The 27,266-nt window shown below is 40.2% G+C and overlaps 1 protein-coding gene across 1 annotated transcript; it reads left to right on the top strand.

The window, feature by feature from the left end:
• Positions 1 to 2,049: 2,049 nt before the first annotated feature.
• On the top strand, positions 2,050 to 27,028 carry SLC17A8 (solute carrier family 17 member 8). Its single transcript, XM_005519458.3, has 12 exons — positions 2,050 to 2,192; positions 9,040 to 9,292; positions 11,839 to 11,957; positions 15,249 to 15,363; positions 15,839 to 15,926; positions 17,780 to 17,866; positions 18,782 to 18,921; positions 20,460 to 20,609; positions 23,100 to 23,232; positions 24,494 to 24,604; positions 25,930 to 26,057; positions 26,690 to 27,028. Exons 1-12 carry the CDS (start codon positions 2,050 to 2,052, stop codon positions 27,026 to 27,028), a joined length of 1,806 nt encoding a protein of 601 aa, XP_005519515.2.
• Positions 27,029 to 27,266: the final 238 nt, after the last annotated feature.

Raw genomic sequence — 27,266 nt, 5'->3', positions numbered from 1 at the left:
AGAGGCATGTGGGTGGGTAGTGCTGAGATCTGGAGGTACCCAGGTATGTTCTAAATGCTTGCTATGGGGGACTGTTCTGCAAGGACAAATATACTGGCTGTGCCTAGCCAACACTTCGCTACACCACATGAATTATTCAAAGAGGAGAAAGAAACTCTAACCAGTGCTGCAACAAAGAGACTGCAGCAAAGCCAAACTCTCAGATCCTAAGTATACTCCCTCTCACTCCCTTCTTCCCTCCTGGTTCATACTAGGAATAAAAGATTTCAGTAAAAGCTGCTTGCCTGCCTCACATAACCCTGAGAAAATGTGTTTTCCAACATTTGAGGAGCTGGGACAATTCAGACATTTGGTGTTTGTATTATGGAGTGTTTTAAAACCCCAGAGACTGGGGGCCCATGCAAGGAGTCAGGAGAGGAATGGAGTGGTGGATGGATAGTCCTTGCACAGCTTTGGCCCAGATTTACATCCCACTCAAACCTTCTCACTCAGTTCAAACACCCAAATGAGGAGATTTTAGGTGAAAAGAGCTCAGATCCAGTTTGTTTCTCTGAAGGAATCACTTTCTGGGTTTCTTTTTTCTCCTCGCTCTCTGTAGAGTCTGCATAGACCAAGCTCTGAACAGAAGTTAGGGGGAAATGTGGTCCCTGAGCCTTGGAAGATAAAGGACAATGTAGGTAGGGCAGGAGGGAGGGTACAGAGCCCATCCACTGTCTCAGGGACACCAGCTGGCCTGTGGCAGAGCAGGAGCTGTGGCTGGTGGGTGGGCAACTGTCTGCCCTCCACATGGCAACTCTCAGCTGGGGACTTCCAGGGGAAATCCATTCCTATTGTGCTGGTGGCCCGATGAGGCAGGTTCTTAATTTAACTTTCCTTGTAGGAGTGAGGTAATGCACCAAAACCAAACTCCACTTTTATAACAATCCACAGAGTTTCTGCCTTCTCCCTCACCTAAAAGCCTCCATGATAGGGGAGAGAATATATGAAATTATTTGTGGCTTTGATTTGTTTTTTTTTGTTTTGGATGGTTTTTTTGGTGTTGTTTGGGTTTTTTTTTTCGTTTTTTTTTTTAATTTTCCATAACCTAATTCCAATATCTGAGGCCTTGCCAAAAGCACAAATTTTTCATTTGACTCCAGCCAGTGTGCAGACATGATGAGTGGAGAGGTGGGCTGCATTTCCACAAGAGTTTTCATTAAGTACTTTCTGCCATGGAAAGTGTGTTGTTTTCATGAAGTCACACTGAGTTGGACTGGTTCACCTCTTTGAGCCATTTGTGTTTCAAAAATGCAATGGATCCAATCTATGGCTGGTATTCTTCTGCTTATTCAAACAGCATCGCACCAATGCCCCTCCTCTTGGTCTGTCTGCCCAAGGGCCCAGCAACATCAATAATAAATGACCAGGCATGGGAAGGCAGCTTTGGGTTCAAACCAGCGAGTGTGTTGGGTAGGGGGCCTCCCCTGGGCGGGGGGGTACACAGTGAATGGGAACTGTAGCTTGCAATAATTCCCTCCCTGCAGAAAGGACTCATAAATATTTAATAAACTTCTGGCCCTTGCCATAGATGAGGTCTTATTAGCGAACTGGAGTGGCTTGAGGACAGGTATTGTGTCTGTTACTATAGCACCACCTTGCACAGGATCTCGGTGTGAAAGAGGCAGGGGAGGGAGGGAAGAAGGGAGGGAGGGAGGGAGGGATGCACTGAGGATGAGCCCCAGCCAGCCAGGCTGAGGTTTGCCTGTGGAGCAGGCAGCACGTCCTGCCCAGGGACCCTCGGCAGCACCTGCAGCTCCCGGCTGCGGCCCCAGACCAGCTCCCTGCACGGCTCCAAGGGCCACGCCGAGTCCTGAGTGCTTCTGAGGGGGCTTCACTCCACAGCTTTTCTTTCCTGGCTTTGCAAAATACAACTATTTTTTTTTTTTTTATTATTATTATTATTTTTTTACCCGCTCCTTTCTCGAGCAACTGGTTGTTTTTGCAGAGGTCACCGAGGGGACTGGTGGAGGCTCCTGACTCTGGCACTGGGAAATATGACAGCAGAAGTGAATGCTCCTTAACATAAGGGATTTACTGAAGAAGAAAGACAAAATGCCTTTCAAAGGGCTTGGTTCATTGAAAGAAAGATTTTTTAACCCAGGAAAGGAAGAGGTGAAGAACACCATTAGTGACTCGCTGGGGAACCTGAGAAGGTAAAACCCAACAGAAAATTCCCAGACAGGTCCATCGATTCAATTGATTAAGGGAAATGAAGTATAGAAAAAAAAAAGTATAAACATAAAGCAGAATATAGAGTTGCAAAATTAATATCCGAGTACAGAGAGTGAGACAGCTTGCTGTAAGACAGATGTAAAAGGAGCAGTTACAACAGCATATGACTGTAGATCATAGAATATTCATATTAAACAAAAAAAGGTGAAAATAGATTGTGAAATAATGTTTTAATATTAAAAAGAGCTTGAAAAAGTGTTTAATTAAAAAATTTTAAATAATTAAATATGACTAATTCTGTGGATTAGCTTGCATGAAAAAAGCAATAATTTAATGGGAATTAGCATTCCCAATAATGCCACTCTTGAAATTAGACTTAATGCTCCTAAATTACAGGTTTGGGGTTTTAAAAAACTTGTTCCAAATCAGTAAATGTATTGAATAAAGATGTGTATGTGTGAGTTTACTGACACTAGCAAATTAGAGAGAGAGAAGAAGAAGAAGCAGCATCTGTTTGCTAGCAAAAGCAGAAAAAGGATTAAAGATTTTCATCTTAACCTGATGGTTTTATGATCCAAGAAATGAAGCATTTTTCTTTTTAGAGAAATGAAAATCTGATGTAACAGGTGACCAATCTCATAAAGGGAAATATATTTCTCATTTAAATAGAAGATTATTTCTGTTAGTAATGGCTACTGACAACACTTATTTGTGTAATCAGTAGATGAGAGCCAGAGGGGTTAGTGGCATTTCTTTCATGCTTGATGTTATGTTTTAAATCTTTTTGTGGATCAAGCCAGCATTTTACCTGAAGGTGTTTCTAGTGACTAAATCGTATTTGCTTTCATATCCACCCCTTCGCCTTGTATTGGGAATGCTGTTTTGAGTAAAGAGACAGTTCTTGGTATATCTAAACAAGCCTTTGATCACAAGAAAAGGTGTAAGAATTTACTTATCACACTGCAGTTATTCTATTTCTTTATCATGTGAACAGACTATCTGTGTTCTACACAATTTCCCAACTTTTTAAATTTACAATGTTACAGATGAAGCCTGATGTTTTTCTTTTTTACTTTTACAACACTCTACAGTAATTCCTGGAAATCTGTTTATCTTTTAGAACACTGATTCAAGTAATTTATTCATTGATAAATTCTCTTTGCTGTGGGCTTTGCTGGCCAATTTGACCAAACACTTGTAAGGTTTGTTTCTAGTGAATATGTGATGTAGCAGTACACTGGGCTCACTTTGGATTATCCAGACTGCTGTCCTCTTGTAGCCATGTATTAAAAATGTCATGCTGGTTCCTACATAGTTGATAAAACAGGCAGCCAACTTCAGCAACACTGCTCCTGAATCAAATTAACCCAAATATCACTTGAGATATGAGAAAGTTTGCTGAACTTAATAATTTTCTGTTTTAAACATAGGTATCTCAGAGCCTTCCTTAGGTGTACCAATCAGCAGAGGAAATAATCTAAACTATAAGATCTTTTTACTATGTCTGCAGTCAGATCTAAACTGCAAGTTGAGCAGTCTTGTAGGAAATATGCAGTCATATTTGGAAGTTTCCATAAATGAAGGAAACAGGATAGGTATATCATACATATACCTATATTCCAGCTGCAACCTTGACTTTGCTCTTCATCCAATCCAATTGTCTTTAATGTGGCGAAAATCAGCAAAGAATTTGTTTTTTCTTCTAGTATTCATCATAATTTGATGAATTATTATAATGCACATCCTTGATTAGACCTCCAAGTGTGATTTCAGTGACTGTGGTGTGTTGATGTCAAAACTGGCAAAGTGGGTAGAAAAATACATTTTCACTTTGGTAAATATGACTGGTTTATGCCTTCCTGTGGCATTTATTTTAAATAATTTTCATTGCAAACAAGAGAGCAGACCCAGAGGCTGCTGCCTGGCAAGGGCAGCTGCTCCATTGTCCCCAGTCCAGATCAAGTGCTAAAGCACAAGCAGCATAAAGCAACTTACTGCCTCCTCACAGGTGTGCAGATTTGGTGAGTGCTGCAAAAATAAGTCTGCTCACAGGAGGTGACTTTAGGGTGTGTGGATCCTGGAAGGGAGGAAGGGAGGACTGAACTGAGAGACCCAAGAGCCATCCTCTCTAGGCTGTTGGCAGCTGTTTAATTTGTGAGATCTTAGAAGATGTTTTAGAAAATGTTGTAAATGCTTTGTATAATTTTTTAAATGCAAAAGGGAGTTTTTATCTTGGTTAATTTTTATACAGTACATCAGTAAAAAAAAAAATAAATTAGAGAATTCAAGGCTTGGGTGAATGAATATCAGAGTTGTGTCTCTGGCATCCTTATGTTTCTCAGAAAATAAAGAGTTCATGCAGATCTTCTTGACACACACAAACACTTTGGTCCTTCTGCAGTCAAGGAAAAAGTCAAAGACTGAAGTAAGATCTTAGGTTTTGCCTACTATAAGGATTTCAGGAGTCCTGGACCAGCTAACGGCAGCTGTGGGCTTCCTGATGAAGTGGGAAGTGTGTAAGTGGGTTTACAGCCCAGAATTGTCGCTTTTAATGTAAAAAGACATTTTTACATATGGGCCATGCCACGTGGCTGCTGTATGAAGTGTAGTGGATGCCGTAGATGTCCCTTGGTAAATTAGCCTAAATTGCTCATAATTACATCTTGAAGCTGGGTGATAGATGCTTGCATTGGACAGGGCTCCTCTGAGTGTGCTGGATCATGGAGCTATCCCTCTCAGATTTTCCCTTTGCACACAAGTGGAGAGCTTAGTGCCTCCCAGGCCGTGCAGTGCTGTGAGCGCAGCGTGGGGTGTCCAGGGCCAGCCGATGTACCAGCCGTGCCTTTGCGCCACCGCTCATGCAAGGGCACCGTGCACCTGTGCAGCGCTGCACTGCAGCACCCCAGGGCAAACACCCCTCCAGTGCTCCCTGGGTGAGCTGAGGAGGGACTGCCCTGCAGCCCCTGCAGTGCCTCCACGCCTGAGACCTGCTGTGGGTTCCGTGTAAACACCCTGCAGGAACCAGCCAGAGAGCTCCCATGCCCTGAGGAACTCACGAGAGCTGGGACATTTGTGCTGGGATTTTCTACCAATGCATCAAATAAATGGGAAATTATCACCTGGACAAATCCCTGAAGAATTAATAAGATCTTAGGAGATTGTATCTACTCTTGGATTTATCATTTTTTTTATAATTACTGTATAGGTTTCTGGAGTTACGCAGGGATCATTGTGGTTACTGGATTTGTAGGTGTGAGCTTTGAACATTGAGTATGATTGTGCTCCAGCTGCCTGAGAAAGACTGGTGAAATCCATTCTAGAATGTGTTTTAACACAAAAAATATTAATATTTTCCTGTTACTGTAGAATCAATGAGTTTTTAATAAAATGAAATTAAATTGTAATACACCTAATTTGCCATTAATAAAGAACTAATTGCTCTGCTAAAACCCCCTTAAATACAGAATGCTGAATGTATATGTGCTCTAGGGATTTTATTTATTACTGATAGGGATTTTTAAAATTTTTTTCATTCTTTCAAAATTCTGTATATGCCAGTGTAGGCATTTGATAAAAAAAGAGAAATTTTACATAAAGTTATTATGACCTTTGGGCACAGAATATGGATGCATATTCAAATAACTTAGCTCTTCTTACTTGCCAAGTGTTGTACATTAGCTGAAAAAAGGAAAAACAGATTTAAGGAATGAACATTTCCTGTGCAGGAAAATTCACGCCTGCATCTCTTTCATGAGGCTGATAATTAGAGTAGAGCACTGGCCCTGAAGCAGTTTTCTTCTAAGTCATTGGTCTACAACTAGTAAAAATTTTCACTGACACTACAAAAGTACATGGATCAATTGGAAAATAAATTTCTCATCATTTCATGGAGTTGCCATATCTTCATTATGTACCTGTTCAATAAAACTAAAAGACCAGTGCAGACACTGGCTGTGTGAATGTCTGCACTGCTCTAACACCTACATGTTTGGACTGCTACTGAAAAATAGTTTTTTCAAGACAAACCTGGTATAAAGGGAAATTAAAATTTAAATTAATCTCTGGGGGTTAAAATGTATGGACTTGGGGTGATGGATCAGTTCTCAACTTCCTTCCTTTACTTAGTCAAGTACAATGGCAGAATAATTAATTTCTCTGCAGAGATAATATTAGTCCATAGTTCTAGTCCCAGGTCATCACTTTTAGCACTGAATTTGGAGCAGAAGGATGTTTTCAATCTGAATTGACAGCCAGCTGAAAACGTCCAGATGTTTTGGCTTTGCATGAAGTGTCTAATCTTTGCCAGCTGCCCAAAATAATGTACCCATTAAAGTCTAATGTCTCTCTTATAAATAGAGCCTGGTAAAGGTGCAAATATTTTGAAAATTGTTAATTGATTTAATTCCATCAATATATTATGTTCTGTCAGAGGATGACAAATTATTTCTTTTGGCTTGTTAATGACACCTGGGAGATGACAACAGTTCTAAAAAAGAATTATTCAGTTGTTTTATCACTTCCTGAGGTCTTTATTTTAGTGTCTCATTCTGTTTACACCTACCTCTATTAACACATAGAGCATGGAATATATGGTGTCTTCTTTTTAAAGTGCCTGACTGAATTAGTCTCTGTAGTCCCATTTCACTAACAAATGCTGTTTCCCTGTGGGTGAACCATAAGATCTCAATCACTTCCAATAACACCACAGTTAAGATCACATTTTCTGTGTTAGTTTGCTTGAATGGAAGCAAACTTAGCTCCAGTCTGACAATGAGCTAAGGATCTAACTGCAGTGAGCACTGGTTTGAGAAAAGAATTAAACAAAATAATGCCAGCAGTTTTTCTGGCCCAAAACATTGTGATTCTAGTGTTTCTTGAAAACATGAGCTGATGGACTGTAGCATGCTTATTTTGTTTTTTTTTCTAAGACTATGGTTTATATTGTGATGTAAAAAGGAATAATATAGTAAATGATGCTCCAGTTAGCTCTAGAGCATAATATTATGAGATTTTTAAGTGGAACTTTATATTGGAAAGATATATTTAAGTGCACAAGAAGCCATACTTACCACCTGTATATGCAAACTGTCTAGAGTAGAGTACTATCTGTTAGATTAGGGGTAGTACATAAAACTTACAGCAACTGGGGAAAGCTGTGAGCTCCCAAAAAACCCAACCCAGTCAGATGTAGCCCATCCATGTATGCTCTGTCAGCATTTGTTTACAGTTGATTTTCATACTGAAAACTGAGGTTTTAAATATATTTCAAATACATACATTAGATTTCAAATACACTCAGCCAGATGTATGAAAGTAGGAAATAAGTTATTCCTTATCAGAAAAGAGTGAATGAAATAGTTTCATCATTTTACATGGCAAGCTAGGCTTCCTTTAGATTAATTAACTGTTCATATTTTCAAAGTACTCCATGGAAGACACAAAAAGAGCTCACTAATCCTGAGCTCAGTGCTTCAGAGCAATGCCAAAATTGAAAAGCTGCTGTTCAAGGCCTCCCTTAGTAAAGGCTTAACCTTAAGCTCATGGTTAGTGTTCAGTGGGTTTGTCACATATTCACAGCTAGCCATGTCCTTAAGTGTTTCAGCATGTCAGGAAAACCATAATCCGTGTTTCAGAATAGGCCTAGAAAGGTAATGCTAGAAAAGGAATTGTCTAGCTCAGGTCTGGTGGGGTGTGTCTAGTTCTTTCTTACCTCACCCTTCCTACCACAGACTTTGCCTGGTCCTGCAGCACAATGTTAATAGCTGCAATCAGATTGAGAGACCAAATTAAATTTTAATTGCACTGTCATGTAATTCCAGATTGCATGGAAGTGCCATTTTGTTTAATATGAGTATCTCAGCTAGATTGCCTGTAGGAAAAAGGAACACTGGATATGCAAAGCCTGAGGAGCTGCACTCCTGCGTTAGTTGGGCAGCCTGTCACAGGCCGATATAACTGGGTGCCATTTGCTCCCATTCAGGCCCCATCCCTGGCACCCTCCCTCCCAGTTCTTCCCAGCTGCACTGTGGTTGCCACATCAAATTTGATCCCAGGCAAAGCCCTTTCAGCCTCTGCTGCTGAGGAATGGTGAATCTAGTGTCCAGAAAACCCTGTCTGCCTTCAGATCTCATTTCATAGTGAGTATTTTACACAAAGGGCAACACGTTCCACAATAGGAGTTGCAGGGGTTCACTTTGGAGAAAATGAAGTCCTTGTAGGGGCAGGATATTTCAGAGAAGAGGGAACATGTGACTTCAAATGCCTTCAGGCAGAGAAAGTCTGGGCCTGTCTCTTTTGCGTTTTTAACAGGGACCTGATGCCAGGGACTTTTCTCCTCTGCTGTACAGCCCTGATTTTTGTCTCATGGGAGAAAACAAATGCCAAGGAATTTGGGGCTGAGTGAAGCCATGCTTTGTGTTGTATTTGCCCTTTTCTCTTGAAATCTACTGGCAGCTCTGCTTAGTAGATCTAGTTAGAAATTATGGTTAATTTAATCATACATAAATTTTCCTAACAATCAATGGACTTTATCACAACAGACCTCCAGTTATATCTCAGATATGCTCACGAGTAGCTTGTGAACACTTTTGCAGCTGGCTGTCTGGCTAGATGGCTCAGATGTGCAATATTCAGAAGTCATTTGGGGAAAAGTGTAGTCTCTGCTAGCCTTTCAGAGCCTGTCCAGCATTAACTCACCTCACTACCAGGAGACAAGCACCTCACAACAGGAGTTAGCATGTTGTGGAGCACGGAACTGTCCGTCCATCTTTCAGCAAATTTTACTGAGACAACAGGGCACCTTCATTTTTTCTTTGTCCGTCTGTTTAGGAAGATTGATGGCACCAATGTGGAGGAGGAGCCCCTTGAGCTGACGGCGGAGGGGCGGCCTGTGCCGGCCAGCAGCCGCCGGCCAGAGCTGTGCGAGTGCTACTGCTGCGGCCTGCCCAAGCGCTACATCATCGCCATCATGAGCGGCCTGGGCTTCTGCATCTCCTTCGGCATCAGGTGCAACCTGGGCGTGGCCATCGTGGAGATGGTCAACAACAACACTGTCTATGTCAATGGAAAGCCAGAGCTGCGGGTAAGAAAACACTCTTTTTTCTCTCTCCTCTGAGCAGATCCCGTTGCAAAATCACCCAAATGCCACATAGCGAATTCCTGTGCGTACTCAGATTAAAAAAAGAGAAGGAGGGGCACACATCAGTCCTGATGCACGTAGATGTGCAGGCACTTAATTCCTACATATGTGATGAAGCCACATTAAAAATCTTTAAGATCTGAGGATTTGCAGTGTCATAGAGAGGCTATAAGTACCAGAAATGAGAACTGAATTCGTTTGCATGTCTCCCAGGTCCCTGATCTGTGAGTTGTAGACAGATTTTGCTGTGGTGGCAGAATCTTTTGCTTTCTACTCTCTCTCAGGGAAATGCGCTCTGATGCTGGTGCAGAAAGAATGATCAATTGTTTTGTCCAGGGCTGCAGCCATTACATTCATATCAGTGGATAGTTTCCAAGATCTTAAAGCACTCACTGGCAATAAGGCATCAGGTTTTTGACAATCTGGATTGTTGTCTGGAGCTATTAAGAGCTAGGTGCCCAGCCATTTTCAAATCTGCAGTGGTTGGCATGTGGTCCACAGCAGATCCTACACAGCTTTATCAATGCACTCCAGCAGATTCAATCCAGACCTTGGCATTGCCCATCCTCCCTTGGTATTTGGCTGTGATGTCAAGTGTCCCTTTATGGATTTTATGAACTTGAATCTCTACATTAGCTCTACTTGTAGACTTATTTTTGGATACATTTTGAATGTTTTCATCCTAAAAAATCCACAGGAATCTTGACTCTTGAATGAAATGCTGTGCAAATATTCATCAGCTTTTCTCCTAGATATTTTAACTTTAGGTAAAGAAGAGTGTAGAAGATGTCTGTCATAAATTTCTAATGTTAAAAGTATGCCCATCTCCATGACTCATGATCATAGGAGCCAAGTTTAGACTTTCTGCTGAATTTGTACTTACTCAATCTAATCCCTCCTCCCCATGGTCCTGCTGGGACTTCCAGGCTCTGTACTTAAGCGAGAGAAAATATGTGCCTGCATAGGTTGGGAAGCTGAGAAGAGGTAATTTCAGACAATGGGAGTAAATTCCTTCCATAAATCTAAATTCATAGTGTTTGGGCATGAGCACCTCCTGAAAGAGGAGGAACCTTTTTCCATATCTCATGGTGTTTCTGCCTTCAGAAATTAACACTACCTAGAAACTCATCTGGAAATCACTAGTAGAAAATTAGGTTAAATTCTGTTTAAACAGAACTGCTTCAGCATGGGAAAGTGGGACACCTCAAAATGCATGTTGACAGGGAGGGAAACCCTTTAGCCTCCTGTAAACATGTCTGGCTAATTAATGCCATCACACTGTAGGTCAAGCAATGAATTGTTTTTCAGTTTGCTTCTTTGTGAGCAAAAAAATCAATGTAGTAGGAAAAACACTTTTTCTTTTAACATGCAGAAAGTAATATCAAAAAAAGAGGTGTTAAAGTTTATCACTACAGTTGACAATCCTTTTTGGTATTTTAGTGACAGTTTGAATTTAGAAGATATCTGTGCTGCTTCTTCACAGAATGCTTAGCCACCATTCCCAGACATGTGATTAGCATGAAAACGATCATAAAGCACAACATTGTGGTTTCTTATTGCTGCAACAGAGTTCTTCAGAGCTGAGGGCTCATGGAGAAAAAGTTAGCATTGACCTTACAATGGAGGGCAGAAAGGGCACCCTCTCTTTACTTTCTGTATGTTTTGCCCTTAGCATTGACCATCCCTCTTCTGAACAAGAGATGTCAAAAAATGTCATCAGGAAATAGAAAAATCCTTGTTCAGGAAGAACCTTGAGAGGATTGGAACTGCTTGGTATTCAAGGATGAGGTATATAGTGAAAGCAGAGGTATATGGTAAAAGCATTTCTCTTGGCTGCAAGCATTTTTGACTAGGAGCCACCTATGACCAGGCTATGGCTGTCCTTCTGTATCCAAATCCAGCCCTTCTAACAAAAGGTAAACTAGTCACTGGCTAGTGTTACCTGGTTTTATTTTCAGATTGCTTTGTCTTCAGATATTCTCCTTGCCCCCAACTCTTTTCTGCTCCCATGCCATTTAATGCTAATAGTAGACGATCAGAGTTCGGCCCTGAGAGGAGAACCATGAACAAATCTGACCAGGAGGCAAATCAACTCAAAGGACTTAAACAACCTTGATAATCTTGGGAAAATGGATGAGTCCGTGGAAAGGTATCAAGTCCTTCTTGCAACTCTGAGCAGTCCTGAAAGCAAAGGCTTCAAGTTTAAGGAACCCAGGGGGAAGCAGTGGCAAGTGGCAAAACTGAAGGTCCAGCATTAGCTACCTTATGGCTGAAACCTTTCCTGCTCCTTAGAGCAAAAGCAGTGACTTCACAGGAGAATTGACCACTCTTTTGCCTTAACTGGGGGTTTTTAAGCTCAGCAACCCTGAGCAGCCAGTGTAAAGAGGTTTGATTTGGAGCATGAGGTGACCTATGTGAGACTTCTAAGCAGAAGTTACCTTGCAATGAGTGTGTTGTACCTTACAGCATGTGTCCCATTTCCTTTGCAGACAGCCCAGTTCAACTGGGATCCAGAGACTGTAGGACTCATTCATGGCTCTTTTTTCTGGGGTTACATTGTGACACAAATTCCAGGAGGGTTCATCTCAAACAAATTGGCTGCTAACAGGTAAGAAAACAATAAGCAAATGAATTAAGCTTTAGAGCCTGACAACCGTTTCACACTGTGTAAATGAGAATTACTAAAACAGTGAATTAATGTGTTTCAGAAGTGCACTTCTGAAGCTGAACAATTCAGTATTTATGTCTGTGATCAAAAATTATTTCAGAGGACAAGACTTCCATTATGGGTCTAGAGCTGATTCTTTCAATTTAACTTGTCCATCTCAAATATTTACACATTTCTTCTCTAAACAATAATGCTTTCTGGAGAGTTCAAGGAAAGTCACACCTAATGGTGTGTAACAGCTATGGTTAAAGCATTTGTCTTTAAGAAGTTGCCTTAGTGCTTTTTAGCTCAACACCAAACAATAGTTTTCTGGCAGTGTTTGGTCTTCCTCCCAGTGGACTGAAGCTGGGCCTAAAGGAATCCCAGAACTATTTATGATCTGAAGTCACAAATCTATCCTCATGCACAGATATCCTGGCCATGGCTGGATACAGTACTGACTGTAATTAAGATTGTATAGAATTTCTAGTAGAGCTTCCTGATTTCTTCTTGGTGAAGTCTGAGAATTTGTACAGATTTTGTTTTATGATCAGTGTGTTTGTCATCCAATTTTTCTTATTTTTTTAAAATTCAACTGCTTTTGAAAATGTGAATAAGAAAAGTAACTAATTTTTGCAAATGTTAACTTTGGTTTTGGGCTTTACTTCAAAAGGTCTTCAGAGCTTTGAACATGATCACGGGAGAGAGGGAAGCTGTCTGAAGACAGCTGGTTGTGAATGAGCTCATGAGATGTGCATATTAAGGATATTTGGGATCTACAGATTAAAATGAAGAAAAGGTGGCTGGTACTAATTTCAGTCTCTGCAAACAAGATGTGACTTATCTACAAATAGTGTCAGAATCGGAAAAGATCTTTAAGACCAGTTATATGTTGTACTTTGCCTCAGATCAAAGTACTTTGTTTTCTGCATTCTGCAAAGAGCTATAGGGGTTACAAGACTGCCTGGATGTTCTTCCCAGCCATATGCCCTTGTGGAAATTTCTCCAGAACAGAGTCATCCCATAGAATTGCCCAGACTGTTCAGTCCCACTCTCTTCTGTCCATAAGCAAAAGTTACTCAGAGTTTGGTTTGCACTTCTTCAGCACTGTTCACATCCTCAATTATTCATTTCTCTGCCACGTAACAGTGCCTAGGCAGAATGTTTCTCCATCTGCCGAGTAAGCCAAATAAATTAGCTAAGCTTAATCACTTCTCCAGCCTTTCCAGTCTTGCCACCAGCTTTTGCAGCAGAAGGGCTCCAAAACACAGATGTGCATACTGTTGGCTGAATAATTCAGCATATTATTAGTTTAGCTTTTGTTTCCTTAATTTACTTGCAAACAGTAAAATCAACCATGTTTGCACTGTAACTTGATGTGTTCTGTCAGCAAAGTGTTTCCTTAAGTACAGGCTGTGCACAAGCACAGAAAGCTCTGCATTTATCCCCATGCGAGTTTCCAACTCAATCTAATGCTATACTACAACATCACATTATGGATTTGCCCATCATAACTGGGTTTAGGAGTAGAATTTGCTGAGGGACAAAAATGGCTCAAGAGCTGAGCTCAAAGAGAATTTCTATTTGCAGTAATGGGATTCACTAAGTCCATGGTTTTCCTTTATTCCTTGTTTACCCAACCAATTTCTGCTTAGGTAGGTTCACCAGTGGTGCCAAGTTTCAGTTTCAGAGGGGTTATTTGATAAGACACAGGGCAGGAAAACAGGTGTTCTGTGGCCAATGAACCTACCAGCCCTAGAAAGAGGAAAATCTTTCTTTTGTCCCAGCTGCACTCTGGAAATGAGATTCTATGCTATTTCTGACTTTACAGATTTGGGCAAATACTCCTTTGCTGCTTGTTTAAGCTGTGCAACCCTGAACATACGTAAGGATGGCCCATCCCAGGCACTTCTGTAATGTACATAATTATCTGTAATAGTGTGGGATTCAGATGGATCTAATAGTGACTGAAAATACTGAGTGCTTTATGGTTTTGCACCAAAAACCTCTAACACTACGTAATTTACTCAATACATTCATCCACATTGATGTAGATCTGCATTCCACCAAAAAGCTCATCAGCCATTTACTGACACCATCACTTTAACTTCTTGATTATCCTCAAACACACATCTAAATGTGATTTCAGTATTTTTTGGTAGATGCATGAAACATGAGGCATCTCTTGACATCAATTTTCAGTAAGAGCACCCTGCTAGGCAGAGGAGTAGTCTGTTTTGATTCAGAAGTGGCAGCTGCCCAGGGATCGTGGGAGGGAGGACAGAAGAATATGTGACTGAATTGAAAAAAATCAGGAATGTTTCTTGTCAAAGTGGAGATCAACTTCTTTGGGATAAATGGCAGTGAATTGATGAAAAGATGCTGTCTCTGTGGAAACAACACTCAGCCCTTTAAATAGTATCAGAAAAGTGGTTCTAACTCAGTATAAATTTATGCGTTTAAAACCTAGGCATATTAAGAGTTGGAATTAAAAGGAGTAGCAGAGATTGGAAACAGTCTTTAGAGATAGCTGGATAATTAAAAGAGTTCTCTTTGTTACAGTTTCTTCTTTCACATGGTTATTAATTCACATGGTTTGCAGTAGTTCCCAAGTCAATAGTGTTATGATAACAGATCTGATATTTCTATTAGTGGTAAGAAATCAAAAGGCAAAAATCTTTTCTTCAGGGATCACAACAGAGAGATAAGTAATACTTATTTCTCAGTTAAATGTTTACTTGGCTTTTAAAGCAGTCTCCTAAATGTCAAGATATGACTGTGGGCTTTGTATTCCAATTCATATTTTCAGACTTTTCTATTTAAATCAGTTCCTTTGTCACTTCTGTCTGCCAGCCTACTCAGCCTCTTTGCTTTTGTGCTCATGTGTTTAGTGCCTTCTTGTCACTCAGATAACGAGTTGTCTAGGCATGGGGTGTTGCTTTTGTCAGTAGGTGTAGAGAATTTAGACAAAACAGTGCTGTTGTCTGACGGGAAAATTTTCATGCTATAACACAACCATTAATCCTACTATGAATAAGACTGGACACAAAAATGAAGTCACATATATTTCCTGTGAACATATTTTCAGACATGGAAATGCAAACAATTTAAATACTTTTTTTTTTTTTAAAAAAGAAAAATAATCATAACAAAATATTTTTAAATAAGTTTATAAATATTTTGAAGTGGAACATGAGAACACTTCTGAAGAATAGATAATAATTGTATTCCCTGTCTGCCATTTCTCCGTAGGGTATTTGGGGCAGCTATCTTTCTAACATCTACACTGAACATGATCATCCCTTCTGCAGCAAGAGTGCATTATGGCTGTGTGATGTTTGTCAGGATTCTTCAAGGTTTGGTGGAGGTAGGAGCACACACCATTTTTGTCCTTTTTCAAACAGAGTTTGATTTTGAGATTGGGTTCTAGAAGTTGTAAGATCTCTTTCAATCAGGGTTTCTGATCAATATATGGTTTCACTTGCTACTCATTTTGAGATGATAATTTTTTAATTATACTGATTTATATTTCTAAGTTTTCTTTAAGTAAAGAAAAATGTACATTTCTGGTGCTGCAATTTGAGTTGTATTAGTTTCCTTGTGCCATCAACTGCATATACTATACAGTGTTTTTACCTCAGAACATATTACTATTCAAGTAATAGGCAATTCAGATTAGTTTAACGTCTTCATACCCAAACAGTCGAGTTATTCCACACTTACCTAACCCTTCCTATATCATTCCATGGTGACAAACAGCTAGGCAGGAGGGATAGTATCAGCAGATACTTCAAGTGGAATGCAGTGAAAGCAAATCATGTGATGTGTGAAATGTCTGCCAGGGTGTCACGTACCCAGCCTGCCATGGGATGTGGAGTAAGTGGGCCCCGCCGCTGGAGAGAAGCAGGTTGGCTACCACTTCGTTCTGTGGTGAGTTGATGGGCTTATATGGTTTATGTAAGCACCTATCCCTATCAGATTTATTTTATTAATTTCACTATTTGAAGGAGTGCAAAAACCCTCTGCCCTTTGCTACAATCAGCTTGTACCCTAAGCCTAGGAACTTGTGAGTCCTTTTTTGTTTAGTATGTTGTCATTTTATCATTTAAAGCCAACACTCAAAATAGCTCTCATAATAAACTAAAATGTGTCTAGAGGTTCACATGAGAGAAATTATATTGTATTTTTTTATTGGCTTCATCCTTAGGGACTCCATTTATTATACACACTCAATGGATGCTCCTAAACAAGCACTCACTTTAAAATTATCTGAAAAGGACTTTAGTACTTTTAGGCTGATTGCTCAATATACTGCAGTGGAGGTGATGTAACTTCTTGCCGGTAGCTGTTCTGCTTCATTCTGTTTTGAGTTATGATCAGACATGTACTCTGCTCTCTTTTCTGTGTCCCTTTCCAATGCTTACACCTGAAGATGAATGTCAGTAGGAGAAAATGTTCAGTAAAAATGTAAAAGTCACAGGAAAAAAAATTCTGTCCATCAGAACTAGAGTTGTGTGGCTGGGGAAAATACAGCACTAAAACACAAGATAAAGGATAAAAGGAGGACTGAAGCAAGTGGGAAAAGACCCATGTTTATATATTGTGGGAATTTTATTTTTACTACAGATGGCTTCAGGTTTTTATTATTTAGGTGTTTTCAATTCCTGCAGAAGGCAAGATCCAAAGGAAAGCCTCTCCACCCTCAATGTTCCCTCCTTGAAATTCCTAGTGTGGGATCTCTAGAGAAAGATCAATGGATCCTTCAGTTTGACACCCATTTTAGTGGCTACAAATCACTGATCCTGACACTTGAAAGGTGCATAGGAGCAATGGAAGAATTAGGAAAATCCAGATTAAGCAGGTTCCTGGTTCTTCTATCTACATTCTGGCCTAGGGCTTTTCTGTAGGAAAGCTGTAGGAAAAATGAATTACATTAAGGTGAGGGAGAAGGATCTCTGTGAATCATTGCAGAGAAGTATTTGCTAATGAGTAGAGCATTAACAAATGTTTATTAACAAAACATGTCCTATTCTCAGAACCACAAATACCTCATTCCTAGAATAATTCAGAGCAACAATCTTCACATGTAAAGCTATTGTCACTGTCTTGCACTGAAACCTATTGTCTAGATTGCACTTAAATACTCATCCCTTTCCAAAAGACCATATATTTCACCAGTATTGTGTCTTTCAATCAGAAACCTTGACACAGACCACACTGTTATCCTCTTTTATCCCCGTCAACATTTGCCTATTTATTCCACCTGTTTGTTCATGCTGTTAATATGAATTAAACATGATTACACAGACTCAGGGTTGGTTTGAGCACCCTCTCTGCTGCCAGTGCTCGTGTGGCCATGGGTCTAGGGCCACGACAAGAGCCTCCCAACATATCTGCATATCATCAGGATTCCTCCATGAAGCTTCTGAAACTTGTTCCATTATCTTCTCCAAAACCCACCACATACACCACAGTGCCAGGTGGGATTTCCCACTCAACTGCACACACATATCTTATGCCTCTGTAGTCGTTTGTCATCAGTCTTGAATTTGCAAATCCTATTTCCCTACAGGGCACAACTCAGCAAAATGAGACTGGTGACCCATGAGGGGTCAGTGCTTCCTGTCACCCAGTCAAAATTTTGCAGCTTCCATCCCATTCTCCATGTCCATAAAAAAAGTCAAACACATCCATCCAGTTCTGCTCTTATGAGCACCTGTCTGGATGAAAGCTGGGCACACCTACCACAGCTGACATGTTTGACTAATCTGTTTTCTCTTCAGGGTCATACGCAGGTGCGGTGGTGGCCATGCCCCTGGCAGGTGTGCTGGTACAGTATATAGGATGGTCATCAGTCTTTTATATTTATGGTGAGTTGCCAAACGTGAAGGACATCTGCCACTAGATCAGTACTGCCAGTTGTTTACTAAAACCTCTCTAACAAGGACAGATCAAAGTTGTTTAGATGAATGAAAAGGTTGCAAAGGGGTACTCCAATTTGTTCCCTACTTACTGCAGATTCTGGGAGCTTTCATTTCATAATCATCTGTTACAAAAGTTGTAAAATTGTAATGACCAGGCTACAGCTCATGGTCACCCAGTGACATGATTGGATGCAGTTGCAAAGGTTCCTCTGCAGCACAAACGCTTTGTGTGGGACCTGCCCCAGAGTGCACACTGACAGCGAAAGTTACAGCAAATGCTGCTGACAGGGAGCCAAAGGGACCTGAAAACTTCTGCCCTGAGAAATCTTCCCCATGCTGCCCATCTTTAATAAAGCAGTGCCACCTTTACAAAGTGGTCCCCTGGGTATGGCCCTGTGGCTGATCTCTGGTGCCTTATTCTTCCCCTCACAGTGCATGGCAGAGGTGGCTCCAACCAGCCTTGCACATCAGCAGCCCATTTGGGTTTTCTCTGTCTTCCCTGGAGATACAAGACACACCACAAGATTTGCCATTGCCATCTTATGGTGAAGTCCCTTCATGCAGATTGCAACCACATCATGGCCTGTCTGTTTTTTTCTTTCCCTAGGTTCTACAGACAGCTTTCCTCCTGCCTTTTCTTTGCCCCATGTATAATATAATAAAAGTGACAAAATGCTTAAATGCTTTTCAGGCAGGCATACAATACACACAGAGTTAGTTGATATATTTTGTTACTTTCCTGGGCATAATTTCTATGCAGGTTTTGTTTGACTAGCATTTTAAACAAACCTCAAAGCTTGCAGATACTGAAGTGTAGCTTTATTGGCTTTGAAAACAAAGTTGCTTTTCCTGCGTCTTCAGGAATGTTTGGGATTGTTTGGTACGTGTTTTGGCTGCTTCATGCCTATGAGAGCCCTGCTGCCCATCCAACAATAACCAATGAAGAAAGGACATATATAGAAACAAGTATAGGAGAAGGAGCCAACCCAGCTAATGCAAGTGTAAGTAAAAAAAGGCTTTCCTTGTTTCCTTGTTGTCATTTGTGAGCACTTTGCAGAAGATGAGCATATGACTGGATGGATACTGTTAGCTGTTTAAGTGAGGTGGAACTAGGGGCTTTTCCTTTCAGGAAAATTACAGAATCAGGCTGTTGCAGCTGGACTGGGTGAGTACAGGAAGACACGTAATGCTTTTTAAGCTCTTGACTTATGGAGCTTCTCTGATCTATGGAGGGAAGGGATGGGTTGGGAGGGGGTAACACACATTCTGGTCTGCTGCTCTTGCGTAACTCTCAAGCTTGTTCTAAAAAATATTCATGGATTTAGCTACATAAGAATCTGACCGCAGCTGTTAAATTATCCAGCTGCCTCTTGAGCTCCTATTAAGGATGATTGCAAATCTAGTAGTTTAGGGCTGGGTTTCTGCCCTGCTGACTCTCACAGCAGCTCAGGTCCTCTAAGTCTTCTCATCCTCTCTCTGAGAAGATCCTGGAAGATCCTGGAAACTTTGGGTTAAAAACTATTTTCCCATCAAACTTTCCTCCATTCCTTTAGGCAACTTTTTTTTGCCAGTAGTGAAAAACAAAGGTGTTTCTTGAAAACTGTCAGTCCTTAGAGCTTTCAGTTTTGAACATTCTGGAACAAAGTAACTACAGTTCTTTCCTCTACATGTTTTGTTCCTCTGCATGCCTTGCTAGGAATGTAAAATACCAGACTGTCTTTTTGGGTATGCATCTGAAATTTGGCTGATCAGGTCTTGGCTGGAGACACACACACACTTGTTCCATGTCATCGATTTTCATTGCAGAGGAAGCTGGTACCAGCTTCATGGGTGCACACACAACTGCAGGCAAAACATAGCCTGTAGAACAAAATTAACTTTTTTTTTTTTTAAAGAAAGAGAATATCAATGTGTATTGCCATAGCTATAAGTTTCAGCTTCTGAGTGGAATTCTATAGAAATCAATAGGTCTCTGAAGTATGTTTCCTGCTGTATGGAGTATTGGAGCATAATAATAATTTTTTTTAAAAAAATGGCAAAAAGAGCAAGTTGCAGAAATTAAATTCTGTACCACAGGCCTTTGTTTTCTGAATTAAATTAATGAGGTTGAAGCAGGTAGCTACTTGTTGCTGCTCTACTGCATGTGTCTTAGCTTGGACAACCCTTTTTTCCCACTCCTTTCAAAATAATGTCTTAAACTGCATCATGGCAGAAAGTGGGGAATGGCACAAAGTTTTCTCTAGTTTTCTTTGATTCTTTTACTGATCCCATTATTCCAATAGCAGGATTCCAGAAGACCTCATGTAATTTCAGTAATCAGGGCAACAGTATTGCAGTATCCATCTTAAAAATCCTAACTGTTCCAAGAAAATTTCTCTACCTCTTTTTTGCCAGTAATTCAAGAGATATATCTCACTTGCATTTTAAGTGGCCTGCGATGTAAGTTGTATGCAATGTACCTAACAGGCTTGGTAGTAAAAGATGCTGGTTCTTTATTTTGCCTCTGTCTACCCAATTTTGCGTGGTTTTTTCCCCCTAGAAATTTAGTACTCCCTGGAAGAGATTTTTCACTTCAATGCCAGTTTACGCAATCATTGTGGCAAATTTCTGCAGAAGCTGGACCTTCTATTTGCTCCTTATAAGTCAGCCTGCTTACTTTGAAGAAGTCTTTGGATTTGCAATAAGCAAGGTAAATGTCTGAAAATAAGCACTGACCTAGGAGATACAGCAGGGGAGGTTCAGGTTGAATATCAGGAAGAATTTCTTCACTGAAGGGGTGGCTAAATATTGGAATGGTCTGCCCAGAGAGGAGGTGAACATCATATCTGGAGATGTTCAAGAGATAACTGGACATGGCACTTAGTGCTATGGTTGTTTGAGGAGAAGCAGGTAGACCTGAAATCATTACAGTAGATTATTCCCAGTATTTGGGATGACATACTTCTGCTGACCTGGTAGAAATAAAAGTATGCAAGCATCATATTATTAGAAAAAGGAAAGAATGAAGAAGTTATTTTGGGAAATAGTTGATTAAAAGCCCCCACATATAATGAAAAAACACTAAGTAAATAGAAATGCACATTTTGCTTGGTGTTGTCTGTTTAGCATTTAACCAGGTAATTTTTATCCTCTTCTTGATTTTGGTGACTTTTCATTAACGATGAAGATTGAATTCTTTACAGATTTATATTCCGTGCCACCATCATTTCATTAGAATCAGAATTGTTACACTCCCTATTTGGAGCATGAATGAGGAATACAGAACAATTGTTTTAGAAAAGCTTTAAAAACTCTTTCGTTTAGCATACATACTTTCTATGTGGTAGTTATTTTCAAGCAAGTCTAAGGCTGATAACAAAGAACATCATTATTTATCTATTTTGGGAGCACTGTGTGCCCAGGTTCTGCAGGAGAAGCAATGGTTGTGGCTTGGTAGCAATGACACTCTAAATGGCCAAGTACAGCATGGAGATGGAAAAGAGGGATATTAAGAAAAAACTAAATCTATTTATTCTGAGCTGCTTTTCATAAATGCTAGAGCTGCATCTCCGTGAACCTCACTAATTTAAACCTAGTGTAAAACCGACTGTCAATGTAACAAGGTTGCACACCACAGAAAGCAAACCCAAAACATCTCACTAAATTACTGCTTCAAAGAAAAGCTTCTAGAAGATGACATGCTGATCACTAAAATTCTGCCTCAGGGCAGAATACTGAGTCTGATCCTATTTGACATCTTCATTAGTGACCCGGATGATGCAGCAGATCACTGGTTTGCAGATGATGCCGAGCTAGGAGCAGTGGCTGATAGACTGCAGGGTTGTGCTGCTGTACAGAGGAGCCCCAGCAGGCTGGTGAAGCAGGCTGACAGGAGCCTCATGGAGCCCAGTAAGGGAAACCATAAAGTCCTGCACCTGGGGAGGAGCAAGCCCAGCAGTACCTGCTGGGATCTGCCCAGCTGGAAAGCAGATTAGCAGAAAAGGACCTGGGGGTCCTGCTGAATACCGGGCTGGACGTGAGCCAGCAGTGTGTCCTTGCAGTAAAGTATCCTGGGCTGCATCATGCAAAGACCACCAGCTAAAAGGAGGTGATCTTTCCCCTCTACACAACACTGGTGAGGGAACACCTGAAGTACTGTGTCCAGTTCTGGGCTCCACAGTATTAGAGAGACATGGACACAATGGAGAGAGTGTAATGAAGCACCAAGAAGGAATGGAAATATTTCTCCTGTGAGAAAAGGCTGAGAGCTGGGTCTGTTTAGCCTGGAGAAGGCTCAGCAGAATTCTCATTCATATGTACAAATATCTGAAGGGAGAGTGTAAAAGAAGGTGAAAATAGGCTCTTTTCAGTAGTGCCCTGGGCACGAACTGTAGCGTGTGAGGTTCCTTCTGAACATGAGGAAACACTTTTTCACTATGAGGATGACTGTATACTGGAACAGGTTCCCCAGAATGGTTGTAGAATCTCTATCCCTGGAGATACTCAGAAACTGCCTGGACACATTTCTGGGCAACATTCTCTAGGCCATCCAGAGGGAGCAGAGGGAGGTTCCTTCAACCTCAACCATTCTGGGGTTGTGTGAAAATGAAAAGAAGATGAACATCAGTTTGTAGGCTGTAATCCCACAAGAATAAAAATAAACTAATGTTTTTACATATATGATTATTTAATAATTTGTAAAATTATATCATTATGTCAGGCTTTATGCTGTATGGTCTTCAGTCCCTATGCAATGTGCAGGTGCTCCCTTCCTTTACACAGAGGCAGGTAACAGGGATTGATTTGTTATCCAAGAAGGAGGTCCTTATGAAGATCAATAACAAAAAATATATAAATGCAGTGGAAAACCAAGACAGAGCACTCCAGTATCAGGACATGTGTGGCAGGGCTTTGTGATGTCTACGATAGAATTTCATATAAACAGTCTTCTGTGCAACTCTTTGGAGTAACCATGAGTACTAGGGATATTGCATGGCATCTCTAAGGCGAGATTCTCACTTGTGCTCTGGTTTCTTCTCCTGGGCCACCAGGAGATGTTTCTTTCCTCACCTAGTTCTGAGCATCTGCTGTAATCAGATAAAATGATGCAGGGAAAAAGAGGTGAAGAAACATTATGGTTCCTGTTCTCTTGCCCCTGGAAGGAGAAATGACTATTAAGCACTCATTTTTCTGATTGCAGGTTGGCCTTTTGTCAGCAGTTCCTCACATGGTCATGACAATCATTGTGCCCATCGGAGGGCAGCTAGCTGACTTCTTACGGAGCAGGAAGATCTTAACCACTACCACTGTAAGGAAGGTCATGAACTGTGGAGGTACTATTGGATTCTGAAAATATGACATTTCAATTGTGTGCTGCAGTCGATGCAAGTGTCATAGTTTCGCCCATGTTTAATTGCAACAAGAGACAATTTACTCAGGATTGCATTTGCAACTGGTCAATCTGAAGCATTAATTGGAGAGCTGGTGCCTCATGACATAAATCCTTACTCATAAGAGCATGCTTTAAAAAGGGAGGAGACAAGAAGCCTGGTTAATAATTGAATGGGTAATAGCATAGTATAATCAAATAGGCCTCATCCTGCAAACTCATACAGACAAAGTTAACCCTGTACCATGGTTCTGGATAGACCCTTTCCCAGTGGATACATTTTTGAAGTAACTGGCCATGTTCCCATTTGCTACTTCCAGCAGAACCCACTGACAAATTTAGGCTAAAAGGTTTAGGGTGAGGGGTAAAAAGTGACGGATACACAGGACAATTTTAACTCAGCACAAAAAAAATTGTTTCCAGTTCAGTCACTGAACTGAAAAATCAGTGACATGTAGGGCTGATATTAGAGAAAAGATTTCAAGCCTGGCAGCCTGTGGAGCCGTTTGTTGCCCACTGCCAATTGCTGACTTGCATTATTTATATATGGCACGGGCTCCTAGAAATAGAGATGCCTGCAGCCAGTGATACCACATAACTTGGCTATTCATCTTCAGAAAGGATGATCAAATTCCTTGCATTTTCAGGGTATATTAATAGTGTTATTAGATCAAAACAAAACAAAACAGAAGGATTGTGATGGTGCATATTAAAAAATGCTAATTTCCAGTAATGGAAGTTCCCTGTGATTCTTAGGGATGTCCTGTTGTGTTGGTATCACAGTTGTGTGTAAAACCTTTTTTTGTTCCATTTACCAAGAATACCTGACACCACTGTAATCACGAGAAATCAAAGGCAAGTGTTTTTCACCTTTCCCGATAATGTTTGTGTTTGTGAATTTTTTCTGGCTTTTGCACAGGGTCACTATCTCATTGTTTTCCTCTGTTGCTCAGTGAATTGACTTTACCCACTGCTTGGGTCATTTATACAGTAGTGAATGAGGAGAAAAAAATAATATATTCTCAAATAATGAATATACAAATATTTCTGCAAATGCACAAAGCTCCTATGTGTGTTCAAGAATAGCTAAAAGATGCAAAATAATTTTCTTTCATTTTAAGCTGCTATTCTGGATAGTGCTTATTAGTATTTTCATGGCAACTGGAAATTTAAATGTAATTCATTCTCATATGTTTCATTTGAAGGCTTTGGGATGGAAGCAACCTTGCTTTTGGTGGTTGGTTATTCTCACACAAAAGGTGTGGCTATTTCCTTTCTGGTGTTAGCAGTAGGCTTCAGCGGCTTTGCAATTTCAGGTAAGAATTAATCCTATTCTTTTATTATTCATGATAAAAGTGATGTTAGTATCCTCAGTGTTCTTACTGTCATAATTTCTATTATTTTGTTTGCTCTTAACATGGCAGCTTATGGGGTGTTCGTTATTTCTTCCCATATCAGAACTAATTTACTTCAGTATCTATGAAACATGTTGCACACAGGACATGAAGCTTTGAAAAGAACCTGCTCTTTATTGATTCCAGTTCACACCAGCTTTCTGCTGTTATTTTCTAATATACTTTTACAGTCAGTCACCTTTTCATCCCATTTAACTGTATGCCTAAAAGGAAAGAGAGAGAGAGAATTACTCTGAAGCGAATATTGCACAAGGGCTATCAGTTACAATCCTGTCCCCAGCCCTATCACCCAGTTTCTGCTTTCTATGTCAGCCCTCCCTCTGTTGCATCCTACAATCAGCCCTTCTTCTGAAGTTGTTTCTAGCACTTTCATGAGTCTCACCCACGTTTTGCAGTCTCAAGCTGTTTTGTGCCATCATCAGTACCAGCATCACTGGTAAAAAACACTTTTGTTATGAAGACTAAAGATTTTTCTTAAGAAGATTGAAGATCTTCCAAGAAGACTGCCAAGAATATGGATCTATTGAACAAAATTGACCAGCAAAGTAACTTCTGGTCTTCAGTTATTTCAGGATTCTGCAGATGGGAAGCAGTTTTGCTGCTCAGTTATGAGGTCCTTGCATAGCGGGCCATTTCTATCAATCAGCTTTTATTGCAGGATTTTCCCAGTAGTCTACTTCTTACCTTATTTATTACCATGTCCTTGGAATTAATTGTCACTTCTTGTGATCAGCCATAGTTAATATGACTAATTTTCATTACCTAAGGAATGATAATTATCTGAGCTGATATTTAGTATTTGTTTCTATATTTTAATAAAATACATGCTCAGAAGACACACTAGAGTAAGGATAATTATTTTTTCCTACTGGTTTATATTCCATTTTTTTTCATGTTGTTAAACTGCTACTTAAAACACCGAAAGAAATGGATTATAAACACTACCACAAAAATAAAAAGATAGAAGACAATTCACTAATTTGAGGCATTGATTCCTTAATTAAAAATATTTTCCAAGTTCACTCTTTCAGTATGAAAAAATGGAAAGTACAGACACTTTAAACAGGGCCAAACAAAACTTTATTTTCTATGCAACATAGTCTTCAGCTGTGTAGTAAGGAGGTTAATAGCCTTTTCTGTCTTCTTCAGCCAGAATGGCTGTAGAAAGCCCTGTTGGCCTGGTAGTGCAATGCTGTACAGCTGATTGTTTCTCTCATTTTTTGTAGGGTTCAATGTGAATCACTTGGACATAGCCCCTCGTTATGCCAGCATTCTGATGGGGATCTCCAACGGCGTGGGGACGCTGTCAGGAATGGTGTGCCCGCTCATTGTTGGTGCAATGACAAAACACAAGGTAACATTTCTCCATGTTTTCTAGAAAAAGGGTTAGCTAATGCAACAAATTTAAGGCATTTCAAAGATTCCTGGGGATGCCATTCCATCACTGATCTCTGCAGCTGCTTTTTTGTTTGTCTTAAACATGCATTTTTTAAAATTCCACTTTGGCCTAATTCTCAGCTATTATAACTAATTATCTGTGTAGGCAGATATTATTTAATGCCACCTGAGCCTAAGTCTCTGCAATATCTCCGTACAACTGTGCAATGCTCATAGGACTTGGAAAACTCCTCTACAATGCATGTGTACCCCCTCAGTAGGGTTCCTAAGCAAACATTGATCTGCAATAATATTATGTAGTTGTTAGAGAAATCCCTGCATTTCCAAATCTATAAATATTTCACATGCAAAAGAGAAACTTCTCTGGGAGAAAAAAAAAAACAACAAAAAAGCCCAAGTTTTATTGTATTTGCTATAGTTATAAAAAAATTAATCTTTACAATGATTCTCATAAATTGTTCTATCTTCAGCATCAGGAATCAAACAGTGATCACAGTCATTCCTCAATATGTGCTAATTCATGGCCTAATTCACACAGCAATATTTCTTGTTACTGGAAACTTAATGAGACCTGCACCATTCTTTCAGACCCGAGAAGAATGGCAGAACGTCTTTCTGATTGCAGCCCTGGTGCATTACAGTGGTGTGATATTCTATGCTATCTTTGCTTCTGGGGAGAAGCAGGAATGGGCTGACCCCGAAAACCTCAGTGAAGAGAAATGTGGCATAATTGATCAGGATGAACTGGCTGAAGAAACAGAGATGAACAATGAAACTTTTGTAAGTCCAAAGAAAACGTATGGTGCTACCAGTCAAAACAGTGAAGTACAGAGAAGGGAATGGAGGAAGAAAAAGCAAGTCACTCAAGACATCGAGGAACAGACTTCTTACCATTATGAAAATGGAAATTTTCAAGATTTGTCTTAATACTTGAAACTGTAAGATTTGTATAGCTACTCCCATGACTCCTACCATCTGCCCCAAATCAACAGGTATCCATATTTATTGTCTTACTAAATTATGTTATATCTGGCCACATGGCTAGATTTGAGGGGTGATAGTTCCCTTCCAATGGTGTGTAAGAATGCTAACAACAATGGGTTTGCAATAAGTGATCCTAAATCCTCTCCCAGCCTGCATGGGTCAACCAGCATGACCTTGGGAG

This window comes from Pseudopodoces humilis, chromosome 5 (assembly GCF_049639895.1).
Source record: "Pseudopodoces humilis isolate 2021_Gansu_Grassland_sample_001 chromosome 5, ASM4963989v1, whole genome shotgun sequence".
NCBI classification, from domain to species: domain Eukaryota; kingdom Metazoa; phylum Chordata; class Aves; order Passeriformes; family Paridae; genus Pseudopodoces; species Pseudopodoces humilis.
Note: the sequence above shows the minus strand (reverse complement) of the source record. Positions and strands in the feature narration are given on the sequence as shown.

Coding starts and splice junctions, on each gene's coding strand:
- SLC17A8 (XM_005519458.3), top strand. CDS start 2,050: ATGCTCCTTAACATAAGGGATTTACTGAAGAAGAAAGACAAAATGCCT. Junction 18,922..20,459: donor CCAACCCAGCTAATGCAAGT/GTAAGTAAAAAA, acceptor TTTTCCCCCTAG/AAATTTAGTACTCCCTGGAA. Junction 26,058..26,689: donor GTGCAATGACAAAACACAAG/GTAACATTTCTC, acceptor CCATTCTTTCAG/ACCCGAGAAGAATGGCAGAA.